Genomic DNA, 13,860 nt, shown 5'->3' on the forward strand with positions numbered 1-13,860 from the left:
CTGTTGTATTGGCCACTCCCACTGTTTTTGCTATCTCTCTGGTGGGTTTATTTTGTTTCCTCAGCCTAACGATGGCCTCCTTCACTCATATGGACACCTCTTTGGACCTCATGTTGGGAGTTCCAGTGAACAGCTACCAAATGCAAATGTAACACTCAGAACCACCTCCAGGCCTTTTATCTGCTTGATTGGTCATGGGGTACCCAGGAAACAGGCCACACCTAGCCATGCAGCTGCTTGTCAGCCATTCATTCCATTACTTATGAGCCACCAACGATGGGTGTGTGTGTATGCCACTGGCTGTCCTTCCTGAATGGTTAGTGCCCCACTTTTGCCAAACCCCTTGAATTACAGCTGAAAGTCCTGACTTCGCTCCCATCTGGGTGTGTTTCCTTTCAACTTCAATGTGGTGGTGTACAGAGGCCAACTGCCAAAACGGTTATCCTTGTTCCAATATTTCTGGCCCTGACTGTATATCTGTGACTGAAAGGGGTGTACTTTTAATATTTTTAGAAATTGTTTGCTAGTTGTATTTTTATGATCACATATTCTTTGGTTTTATGGTTATATTGTACACCACTCTGGTACATTTTGTAGAAGACTGGGATATTGTTGTTGAATAAAATGTAGAAAAAATACAGTATTGCATTAGTTTGAGGCAGTGGAGTAAGTATATCTTCCCCAGAATCTGTACTTTTTTCTTGGGGGGGGGGGGGGGCTGCATCTGATTATATTTCCCCTGCTCTTGTGAAACAACTCACAACATGATAGCCATGTGGTAGTGGTACGTAGACTATATGAGGTAGATCTTTGGCTGAAAAGGTACTACTGTTAATTATTTCCTGACAGTACCTTTCCTGTATCTTTCCCATAAGATACAATTAAATATTATCAGTGTTGTAATTGTGGAATGGCTCATTCTGAACGTGCAGCCGAGACCTTTGCAGGTTTACTCAAAAGTAAGCCTTGTTATATTTTTGAGGCTTACTCCCAAGTAAGTGTGTATACTATGTAGCTTTAATTGCTTTATCTTCATCCACAGGAATGAATATCATTTATTGGACAAGTTATTTTAGTGAAAAATTATGCCCATCTGTGTTACACCAAACTCTTTCAGGCACAATTGAAAGATGAATCATTCACAGCACTGTAGATAGAACAAGTTTCCTTATTAAGACAAATACCTGTATTCCCTTCAAACTGATACTATTCCCGCTTTTGCAGGAATAACGGCTTTTTAGTTAATTAGTTAATTAGTTTATTTAGTTTATTATGGTTTTTTATATTTACATTTTATTTTCTTAATTCTTACTTGTAAAGTACCCTGGAAGTATGATTTACTATAGGCAGTATAAAAATACATATAAGGAATAAGTAAATAGTAACTAAATAAGAAAAAAATGTAGCCTTCCAAGTAATGTATTATATGTTATAGTACCCATCTTGCATAGTGGCCCCATGTGGGGGAAGATAGATATATTTACTTATTATGGGTAGTGTCCAGGGTGACACGAGTGCTAATATAAATTATGTTGCCCAACCTCTAGTGCAACGCCAGTAGAGTTAGTTGGCATAACGGGTTTTCTGGGGAAACCTAGCATGCCAGCTATTGGCGTTGCACTAGAGATCCCTTAGGCTAGCGCAATGTAATTTACATTAGCACTCAGGTATCATTTGATACTGTCCTATTTATTTAAAAATGTATAAGGTGTCTTTTAGGGTAAACCCTCCCAAGGCAGCATACAACAGAGCTTAAAACCACATAACATATGAAAACAATAACAACAATAATAAAAACAAAAGGTTCCCCCTTTAGAATGCCTGTATAGAAATATAGAACATGGAAAATAGAATTATTTCTATCTATGAGACAAGAATCCACTGAAGAATCTACTCTGTGTTTTATTTGTCCATCCTATTTTTTTCTGAAGCCATGTCTGCTATTTTCCTGATAATATAGCGCATATGGGTTAAAATATTTAAAATAAAATTAATATGCAGTGCGTTACTAGCACCTATCATGTCCCAATATGTATTCACTAATATGCCCTTTTCTTTTCAGTTGCAACCAGAACAGTTGGACTGTGGTGCAGCACATCTCCAGCATCCACTGTCAGTCCTGCAACCTGTCAAGGCAAGGCCGGTGTACACTTTACCAGGCCTTACATCAGTGGCGGTCTCCAGTGTCAATAATTACACAGTTTTATTTCTGGGAACAGCTAATGGAAGACTGCTTAAGGTAAAAGTAACAGGGTATCTAAGACTTAATAAAGCATTTAAGGGCCTTCACAATTAAAAATAGGATATGATATCTTTCCACTGTGAGCCCCTTGGTAATAAGTAGCCATGCTGACACTATTTGAAAACTGTTGTTAAACTGCCATCTCAACTTTATATAGCTATCATACATAGTAAATAGGGTCAGGCTGGTTCAGTTCCTGAATGGAAGACTGTCAAGAAGGTCCTATATTCAGAAGGAAGAGGTTTTAGTTATTTATCTTCATCCTAATGTTATGGGATGCTGAACTTCTAAAGGCATAATTTTTCAGAGGAGACATAAGAAGTCCTGAATGCTTGTGGTTGTTAAAGATCCCATGACATTTCTTAAAACAGTAAAATTGCCAATTTCTGCACTTTGGCTAACTAAAATTTTGTGCCACTACTTTTTAAACCCCAAATTCCCCAAGCACTTTCTTAGTATGTACAGTAATAGGATTATCTGACTGTTTCTCTTGAAAGTTTTAGACCACTAGCATTTCAATTGTATCTTCCACCAACTTGTCATTCTGTTCCAAACAGCTGATCAGTGCTGTTCAATGTGCTATCAGTACTAAATGTAGATAAGCACTGAACACTATGCCTATCTGCAACATTCATTATCTGACATGTTCAAGGCCAGCTTGTATGTTAAACAAAGTTCTTCTATGGCATTTGCTTTCCATACAAGCTATTCTTTTATCACTTAGGTGGCTCCAGGGATGTTATGAAGTCTACTGAATGATATTTAAGTGTTTGAAATCTCTATATGGAAGGAGTTGCAAGATATGAAATGCTGATATGATTGTCTGAGCAACGTTGGATAGCATTTGTGAAATCACTGCTTGTGTTAGATCCTCTCAACAACAGAAGGGAGTGAATCTTGTAGAAATTTCAGCCAGGATAATTGGCGTGTTCATTGACTGTCCAAACAAGAAATAAGGTCTCCTGTAGCATTTTAGTATCTGGAGAAAATTAAAATATTATTCACACTACACAGAGCCCTGCATTCACCTGACACTAGTGTTGCCACATGTTCTTGCCCACACATGCACCTTGACATGTACGTTTCACGTCTACATGGAATATAGGACTAAAAAGGGATCTTGCCAGAGGTGTGGGGCACACATGGTGGATTTTTGCACCAAGCTCTTATTCAAATGGGGAACAGCTGCTTCTATATTCGGAGAAGTTTGCTCAAACACACTTAATTTGGGGGAAATAGCTCACATAGTTTCAGCTTCAAAAACAAAACAAGATTTATTTTTACACAGATTACTCTCAAACATATACATGTGCAAACATTACAGTGGATGCAAATGGCTTGATTAGTACCTCCCTCTCTCCCCAACACATGAGGTGGTATACCTGTTCCTTGACTAATGGATAGAAAAGGTGTAGCTTGGGGAAATTAGTGTTACTGAATATGGAGGAGAGGTAGCGCTAGGGAAATGGCAAAGAGGAGGATTGCCTATGACTTAGTTCCACTGCCAAGGAGATCCTAAAATGTGGGGCATTAGCCTGAGGTCACTTGGTCACTGTTGAGTACCAATAGATCAAGAAGTAGCTAGTGGCTGATAGATCCAGATGTTGGACTCTTGATCAACTGGTACTTGCTGTGTGGATGAGGAGCCCAAATGAAGGGTAAGCTGTTATTAGGGACCTCAGAATGACAAAAATTGGGTCAAGAATAGATTGAGACAGAGAGCCTTGCCAATGGGGCTTCTCTGGAACATTTGTAATTAGATTGATTGTTTCAGTGCTTCTTCAGACTATTTGGTAGCTATTTCCCCACACCTTAAGCTCTCTTCTCAACCACCAGAAATAATACCGTAGTCCTTAAGAACTGCAACTCATACATTGGACACAAGACCCCACAAGATATCCCCCCCCCCACCCAATGGAACACAAGGAACTGGTGGGCAAACCTGTGTTGCATATGGAACCTGACTTTGGATTCAGTGGGTGCTTTACCAGGGAGTAAGACTTCTCTCTCTGGGGATCACTCAGGGACAACAAGGTGTTTTGAATAAAAGCGTAAGGGTCTTCTGGCCCAGTGATTGTAGACTTGACACCAGGCTAGGAAAGCATGCTAGAAAAGAGTCATATGGAGCAACATGGAAAACCTCATCAGACCCCAGGTTCACCCTTAGAGCTAAGACAAATCAGAGTAGTTGATATCTGAACAGGCAGCACATAGTGGAAGAGTGAACTCCCCCAAATCCAAAGCAGTTACAGTGATTTCCAGAAATAATATAAAGGCTTGATTGCTCAGGGGCAATCAAAACCAGCTGGATCAAAACAAAAGGAACAAGGGCCTGGTTCTGACTCCTGAATAGCAGATGCAGGGGTTCTCCCTGCTTCTTGATTACTTTTATATCTGGCTAGCTATTCAAGCTAGCCTAGCCCAGGATTTAGAACACTGGGAATCATTAAAGATGCTTAACCTAAGGGTGCCTGAGCTTTAGCCTTGCAGACCTGATAGAGAGGTGCAGACACTTCATGATTTTCCCCAGCAGGGCATTTAATTAGCCAATTTAAAGGTGCCCTCATGGGTAATTGGCTGGTGGATGGTAGGATGCACCACAACTGTAAATGGGTCAGGTAATACTAAATATAATGTAACAATATGAAAACGCACAATTAACGTGGTGGGTGTTAGTGATCTATTTAAAATAGAATTGTTGTTGGAACAATATAATTATACATATGAAAATAATTTGAATACAATTGTACATATATTGGAAGATAACAGAAGCATCTGTATCACAAGTATATACATATTAATATTATAGTTTGTTCAAAGGATCTTAAAGTTCATCCAAAAAGTCTTTACAGGAATCCGGTGTAATCCTGTTTCGCCTATGAGTTGCTTCTTCAGATAAATAACTGTAAAGATATTAAGATCTATAGTCATATATATGCACACACACACACACGCACATACACACACACATTATTATTTTTATATTCACATTAGTTGTCAGTTATTATAATATGTACAGGTACAAAAACATTAGTTCAAATAAACACAACATTTTTATTGAGAATTGTTACCATAATCGTATCAAAAATTATTTACATGAAAGCGGGGCTGTACTTTATAAGCAAGGAAATTGTTTCAACTCACCGTCCATAGACTCAGCAAAAAATACTGTGGCAGTACTGTAATCTGAATAGTTTTTCGAATGAGGCCGCTTAATCCGCTCTCATAGCTTGCATTTTATCTCATAGAGCTTCACAGAGCTAAGAAGGAACAATACTTAAAGCATATAGTATCGGTACACTACCAAAAAGTTTGTTTGAAATTAGACACAAAGTCACCAAACAAACCTCAAACCACAGGCTGATAATTTCTCCTGCTCTAACTCAGTAAATTGAGTCAGCAGCTGTAAGCATACCAATTCGTAACAGGTTTTAAATACCCAGTGTTGAAGAAAGGCTAAGTCATCCACAATGCTGTTAAAGGTATAGTGTTTGGCTTCATATGCAATCAGATAAAAATCCCCAATACAAATGCCTTTATATATTACACATAAGATGCCAGATCCAGAGAAACATTCAAACCTTTAGGGATAACAGACTGTAGTTTGAAAATCCACTCCGCCTCCTTACATAGCAGTAAGTTATTGTAATCTGTCCAATTGTATTTATGAGAAAAAATTCTATCAACGGGCTCATATGCATGAGGTCTTTAAGTTCCTAGTTATTGATAGAATTCAATATTCAGATTACAGTACTGCAACAGCATTTTTCATTGAGTCTAAGGATGGTGAGTTGAAACAATTTCCTTGCTTATAAAGTACAGCCCAGCTTTCATTTAAATAATTTTTGATAAGATTAATTCTAAATAAGAATGTTGGTGTTTATTTGAAATAATATTTTTGTACATGTACATATTATGATAATAACTGACAACTAATGTGAATATAAAAAGAATAAATAATGTGTGTGTGCATGTGAATATGTGTGCATATATATATGACTATAGGTCTTAAGCATAGAATCATAGAATAGTAGGGTTGGAAGGGGCCTACAAGACCATCGAGTCCAACCCCCTGCTCAATGCAGGAATCCAAGTCAGAGCATCCCAGACAGATGGCTGTCCAGCCTGGTCTTGAATGCCTCCAGTGTGGGACAGCCCACTACCTCCCTAGGTAATTGGTTACATTGTCATATTGCTCTAACAGTCAGGACGTTTTTCCTGATGTTCAGCCGGAATCTGGCTTCCTGTCACTTGAGCCCATGATTCCGTGTCTTGCACTCTGGGATGATCGAGAAGAGATCCTGGCCTTCCTCTCTGTGACAACCTTTCACGTACTTGAAGAGTGCTATCATATCTCCCCTCAGTCTTCTCTTCTCAAGGCTAAACCTGCCCAGTTCTTTCAGTCTGTCCTCATAGGGCTTTGTTTCCAGTCCCCTGATCATCTTTGTTGCCCTCCTCTGAACCCTCTCCAGCTTGTCTGCATCCTTCTTAAAGTGCGGTGCCCAAAACTGGACACAGTAGTCCAGATGAGGCCTAACCAGTGCTGAGTAGAGGGGAACTAGTACTTCCCAGGATTTGGAAGCTATGCTTCTATTAACACAGCCCAAAATAGCATTTGCCTTTTTTTGCAGCCACATCACATTGTTGGCTCATATTCAGCTTGTGATCGACAACCGTTCCAAGATCCTTCTCGCTTGTAGTGCTGTTGAGCCACGTATCCCCCATCTTGTAACTGTGCCTTTGGTTTCTTTTTCCTAGGTGCAGAACTTGGCATTTATCCCTATTAAATGTCATTCTGTTGTTTTCTGCCCAGCGCTCCAGTCTATCCAGATCACTTTGAATTTTCTTTCTGTCTTCCAAAGTATTAGCTATCCCACCCAATTTTGTGTCATGTGCAAATCTGATCAGCATTCCCTGCACCTCCTCCTCCAAGTCATTAATAAAAATGTTGAAGAGCACTGGGCCCAGGACTGAGCCCTGCGGTACCCCCTCATTACCTCTCCCCAGTTTGAGAAGGTCCCATTGATCAGCACTGTTTGAGTCCGATTCTGTAGCCAACTGTGGATCCACTGGATCGTTGTTTCATCTAGCCCACTTTGAGCTAGTTTGCTCATCAGGATATCATGGGGCACTTTGTCAAAAGCTTTGCTGAAGTCGGGGAATATTAGGTCCACAGCATTCCCACAGTCCACAAGGGAGGTTACCTGATCAAAAAAATGAGATCAGATTTGTCTGGCAGGATTTGTTCTTGACAAATCCATGTTGGCTTTGACTAATCACTGCATTGTTGTCAAGGTGCTTACAGATGGATTGCTTTATCATCTGCTCCAGAATTTTCCCAGGGAGTGATGTCAGACTGCCTGGTCTGTAGTTCCCAGGTTCCTCCTTTTTACCCTTTTTGAAGATAGGGATAACATTAGCCCTCCTCCAGTCATCTGGCACTTCACCCGCCCTCCATGATTGCTCAAAGAGAATAGACAGTGGTTCTGAGAGTTCTTCTGCCAGTTCCTTTATTACTCTAGGATGCAGTTCATCTGGCCCTGGAGACTTGAACTCATTCAAAGTAATGAGGTGTTCCTTGACCATATGCCTATCGATCTCAAGCTGCAATCCTGCCCCTTCAGCCTGTACTTTGCCTTTGCCAGGGGGGTCATAGACCCTCTTTTGGGAGAAGACTGAGCCAAAGTAGGCTCAGTCTTCTCCCAAAGTAGCCAAATTATAGAATAGTAGGGTTGGAAGGGGCCTTTAAAACCATCGAGTCCAACCCCCTGCTTAATGCAGGAATCCAAGTCAGAGCATCCCTGACAGATTGCTGTCCATCCTCATCTTGAATGCCTCCAGTGTGGGAGAGCCCACTACCTCCCTAGGTAATTGGTTCCATTGTTATATTGCTCTAACAGTCAGGAAGGTTTTCTTGATGTTCAGCCAGAATCTGGCTTCCTGTAAATTGAGCCCATTACTCCATGTCCTACACACTGAGATGATCGAGACGAGATTCTGGCCTTCCTCTCTGTGACAACCTTTCACGTACTTGAAGAGTGCTATCATATCTCCCCTCAGTCTTCTCTTCTCAAGGCTAAACCTGCCCAGTTCTTTCAGTCTGTCCTCATAGGGCTTTGTTTCCAGTCCCCTGATCATCTTTGTTGCCCTCCTCTGAACCCTCTCCAGCTTGTCTGCATCCTTCTTAAAGTGCAGTGCCCAGAATTATGAGCAGCTGTACTAGCCTTGCCTTCTGGAACAAAATGGATGCCAGAGCCAAGGTGTCAGAGCAATGTCCAATATGTCCAAGGGCACAAAATACATGTGTACAAAGAGTAAGCATGTCTGAAGCTCTTCTGTGTCAGGAATGAATCTGAGCGTGTGGAGGTGTCTGGCAGCGCAGATTCAGAATCAGAACAGGAAGGGCAAGAACAGAGGGAGGCACCCTCCCTAGTTAGCCCAGATACAGCGAGACTTTCTTCTCAAGACATTGACACACAGATGGCCCACGCTAAACTGCTCCCCCATTCCTCCACCATGAGAATGCATGCTGAGGAGGAGGAGGGCGAAGGGCATTACTTGAGGGATGCTAGGATTCGTTGCAGAGTGAAGCGGGAAAAGTTAGAGGCAGGGCATAGATGCTTTGCCAGGTTGGCCACTCATAGAAGCCAATGTAGGAGGGAGCCACCCTAAGGGAGGGGCATCCCTGCGAAGCTAGTCTGGCCATGAAGTGCATGCCCAGGCTGCTGGCAACTTCTCGAACTTCCACTTCGTATCTTCTATTGATATTCGTAGACGTGTGGATTAGCTGGTTCTATGCAGTCTGAGAGTTTCCTAAAATCTGTATCTGTAAAGAAGCTAGTCGTTTACTAATAAAGTAGATTTGGCCTGAAGCTTTGTTTCCTGGAGTGTGTTGACTGCTAAGGGAGAGCACAAAGGAACATAACACTCTGATGTCATGACTTCCCAGGGGGATTCCTCATCAGAGGAAGAGCTTGGACCTTTGGAGCCAGATGTTCCCAGGGAACAGGTTGCCTTAGAGGAGCCTGGCATTATCCAAGATGGTCCTGGTCCCTCAGGGCTGATGCCTTAAGATCTATGTCCTTGAGAGGCAGAGAGCTCTGCTTCTAATGCAGAGGGGGATGCTGAGTGACAACTAGCTCCGAGAACATCATTGCTTCAAGAGGCAGTCCAGTAGGGCTCCATTGAGAAGAAGTGCTCAATTACAAAGGAGAGCTGCAGCTAGGGATGTACGAAAGTCACTTACTTTTTACGAAATTTGATTTGCGGTGGGGGGGAGGCGTCCCGTCCCTCCCCACCAAAATTCTGGCTGGGGGGAGGCGCCCCGTCCCTCCCGCCACGAATCCTGGCCGGCCGGGTCTGCAAATGGTGGCGGCTGTAGCCGCTGCCATTTGTGTCCCTGCAGTCAGCCGTGATAGGCTATGTAAATGTTTACGTAGCCTATCATGGCTGAGTTTAAAAAAACAAACAAACTGCGTGTACGCAAATGGCGGCGCCCATGGGCGCCGCCATTTGCGTTCCTTATTTTGGCACGTCTAGTCTACGTAAACATTTATGTAGACTACAGCGAAAATAAGGGGAACGCAAATAGCGTAGACGCTACGCTATTTGCGTTCCCCTTATTTTCGCCGTAGTCTACGTAAATGTTTACATAGACTAGACGTGCCAAAATAAGGAACGCAAATGGCGGCGCCCATGGGCGCCGCCTTTTGCGTACACGTGGTTTTTTGTTTTTGTTTTTAACTCAGCCATGATAGGCTACTTAAACATTTACGTAGCCTATCACGTTTTGGGTTTTTTTTTAACTTGGAAATGGCGGTGGCGGCAGCCGGTCGGAAGACCGGCCACCGCCGCCGAACCGCCGCCGGAGCTGCCGCCGCCAGGGAGATTTGCCCGAGGTAAGTCCCATCCCGGGGGGGGCGGGGGGGCAGACCGTTTTGCCACCGATTTTGGGGGGCCGAATGTGCTGGCATTCGGCCTCCCCGAGATTCGTGGCGAAATTCTCTGACATCCCTAGAGCTGCTCAAGGGGAAAGGATGCCCTAGGAGCAAAGCCCTTCCTCCCAAGAAAGTCTTTTGCCAGGGGGCCTGTAATGAACTGCAGCTGAGCCCTGGATGGGGCTCAGGAAGTTCTGGCTTTAAGTCTTCAGTTTCAGGCCAGCCACTGCTGGAACAACATTGTTCTACCAGCTCCAGTGCCTTGTATCCTGTTTCCCTGATCTTGCCTTGAACCTCTGTGCTACTGACCTCCTGCCTGACTCTGTTTTTGGACTGCATTTCTGCTGTGACTCAGACCTGTCTTCTGGAAATAACTTACTTGCCTGGTAACGCTGTGCTCTGACTATTGCCTATATTGTGACTACTCCTGCCTTAGCCTGATCCTACTGAAACTTTTGTGTTCGACCATATGCCTCCTTAACTGACCTGCCTATTGGATTCATCCCTGTATTTGCCAAGCATGGAGACTTACCCAGCCATAGCAGGACATCTGTAACACTAGAAAAGACCTAACATCTAGTTTTCAGTTTGGAGTTGTATCTTAGGCAGTTGTGAACTGTGGCTGAGAGTGGACATTTCCACATAGTAGCCAAAGGAGCAGCCCTTTATTCTTGATGCTGGCAGTGACAGCTGGCAGCTGGGAAGGTGGAAGGGTTCATTTCAGACAGTACAAGTGCTGGTGTGCTGAACCTGCACTGAAACCTTTAGTGACCCGCACAGGAGCAAATTGCAGTTTCCCAGTAATGGGATATATGATGTCATCAATCTAAGCAGGCTCCTCTAGGAATCTGTGCATCACCTTCACCATGAAAATAAATCTTGTTTAGCTGCTATACAAGGAGGCAGGCAACAAAAACACAACCCATCTACCACTAGACTGCAGTTGGTCCAAGCTGAATTTTCTTCACTCCCTGGCTGTTTAGTTCTTTGCTCACTTCTGCAGCTCTTCTATCCTTCCTTCTGTCTTTCATTCAGCCCTGGGTGACAGTGACTCTTGTACCATGACTTAGTAGTGCTACCCTAGATAATTGATTATGTGAGCCTAGTGGTACCTCTGAGCTCAGTTCAGAGTTAGAGCATGTTGACAAGGCAAACTTGTGCGATACAGCACACTTAATCACACTACTGATGATAAAAATTAAATAATTCATGCTTGAGAAACGTAAGACTGGCATGTTAATCCAGGATTCTGTTCACTTAACAAGAAAAATGTATCAATTGACAATCTCACAACATAGGCTTTCATTCTTCAATAAAGAAGCAACTGGATGTTGCTTTAAGCTGTATAGCAATATACAATATCTACTAATTCTTAACTTTTAATCAGCATTCGAGGCTATAGTGCAATCAAGATGTCATTTAATATATTGTAGAAATAAATGCCTGTAGTTGAAATTTTATTGCACAGCTTCTAGTTATTAACAATGACCTCTTATAAATTGTTCTCTGTCTTGATTGGTACTTGTAAAAAGCACATATACAGACACACCCTCCACTTGGAATAAATACTTCCTGATTGGTCCTTACTATTGCTGAGCTACAGAGGAGGCATGCCATGAATCCATGTGTGTGATATGCGTGTTTTATCTATGTTGAAACAATACATCAGGGGCCAAGATTTAAGGCACTGTAAATATCTCCAAGCCAGGAAGAGCCACAGCTGCAATAACCCCAGTGTACACCACTTGCTGAAGAAAGGGTACAATATTAGCCAATGAGAGTAGCCATTCAGTGTAGCTGCTGTAATAGTAAGCCTATTAAGTAGATGTCACCCATCAAGGAAAGGCATGACTAGAATCTGCTTTGTATCAGTCTGGAGATAATAACACATAATGTAGAATATTAGATCAAAAATAGGGAGAACAGAAGTGAATCCAATTTCTTTCACTGCTTTCCAAATGTTCCTAGCAGGAAGGTGGGAAAGATATCTGAGGTTCTCTGGTTTGATATTTGCCTAGAGGCGCAGGTTACACAACAAAGTGCTGGGCAACCTGACATCAGAATCAGCTTCACAGGGCAGTGGGTGCAGCGACATTCCTCACACAGCTTGTGTTCACACAATAGTACCAGTTCTGCCTCCATTATCATATCAGAAAAGGCAGCCTTATCTGCTGAACCTCCATTAGAGAAATGCTCCTGGCTGTTCTTGCTGGGATAATTTGCTCAGATAGCTGTAATCTAATTCTGCTACACAGCTGCAGAACCAGAAGCTTTTTTTTCCTTGTTTTTTTTTTTTTTTACCTTGGGGGCCCCTTGTTACTTGGCATGGAATACAGAATACTTGGTATGAGTTATAATTCAGGTTTCCTATCCAAGACAAGACAGTAAAAGAGGTATAAGCAATGTTCAGCCAGTTCTCCAAGCAGCAATTATTATTTCCTATCACATAGGGAATTAATCTGATCCGGTAAATTATAAAGTATGCCACAGAAGGGCATTTCACAGGGGCCATTTTCAATGGCACATTCAAAAGATTCATTAATGGAAAAGGCAGTAAGTGTAAAGCAGCAATGCTTCTAGTGTTGTGTAAAAAAACAGCATATTAGAGCACTACATTAGAAGATGGAGCTCTTTGGCCAAGACCTAGAGATGCTTTTGTTAAACCTTCCCCAGTGTAAGCAAAACATTACTTACTAGCTCCGATATAAAACACTGCAGGGTTTCTTTGGCATTTACTACTGTCATTGCAGGTATAGCTTAAGCAAAGCACTGTTAGCCACTAACTTTGGCTTTTTCTGCTAGATTTCCACCTTGACCATTACTTTTAAGATGAAGATGAGGGAAATTAATGTAGAAATTAATGTAGTTTCTACATTCACTTCACAAACATTGAATGTTACTGTTTCTACAAAAAAATGGCTAATGATATTCCCTTCTCAGTTCCCCAGGAAATGTCCACTTTATGGAAATACAATTTTAGAAGCAGAATTGTGTCTTTATCATGAAATACAGAATCATGCTATGTAAAAATAACACAGGCTATCTGATCAATTAATATATGACTTCCAAGTTTCTAAAAAAAACACCTTATTTTCATTCCCGTCTTCTTCTCAAAAAGCACAAAGTTGGTGGCCTTATGAAATGTTTCCCTTCTTCACAGATTAATCTGAACAGTTCTATGGAGCTGATAAGCAGGGAGTCAATTACTGTGGCTTACAGTGAGCCTGTCCACCCCATCATGCAGTTTGATCCTTCTGACTCCAGCTACCTTTATCTAATGACTTCCCATCAGGTAAGATTGTTTCACAAACATATCTTCTTAGTGCCATGGGTTGAGAAGAAGTAGGGAAGAATAAATATATTCTGGGGATCTGTAGTGATAAAAACTTGTAGATGTTTAATTCTGATCAGTGATCAAGTTTTGTCCAAACCCTTTCTATATCATTTATTCCTTTAGGGTTTTCATAGCTGAACTGCTGATATATCGTAAGGCCTATTTTTCTTACAAAATGTCCTGAAAAAAAATGTTTTCAGAATGGTTGTATTTTTTGACAGATCATGACAAAGCAGACGTAACTCTTTACCAGGCTTATTTCAAATTTCTCAGCCTAGTTTCTGATACAGTTCTCACTGAAAGTTTATATTTAGGATAATATCACTATGATATTTTACAAGAGTCAG

General features: G+C 41.8%; 1 protein-coding gene across 1 annotated transcript in view; it reads left to right on the forward strand.

Annotated features, from left to right (window-relative positions):
* Nucleotides 1-13,860, forward strand: part of PLXND1 (plexin D1) — a 237,682-nt gene that overhangs the window by 83,852 nt on the left and 139,970 nt on the right. The window contains exons 2-3 of the mRNA XM_084840269.1: nucleotides 2,063-2,239; nucleotides 13,340-13,471. Of these exons, the coding sequence (XP_084696395.1) occupies nucleotides 2,063-2,239; nucleotides 13,340-13,471 (309 nt within the window). The remainder of the gene's footprint in view (nucleotides 1-2,062; nucleotides 2,240-13,339; nucleotides 13,472-13,860) is intronic.

The sequence above is a fragment of the Heloderma suspectum genome, chromosome 2, assembly GCF_057233095.1.
Source record: "Heloderma suspectum isolate Gila_16-S chromosome 2, 16-S_ref, whole genome shotgun sequence".
NCBI lineage: Eukaryota > Metazoa > Chordata > Lepidosauria > Squamata > Helodermatidae > Heloderma > Heloderma suspectum.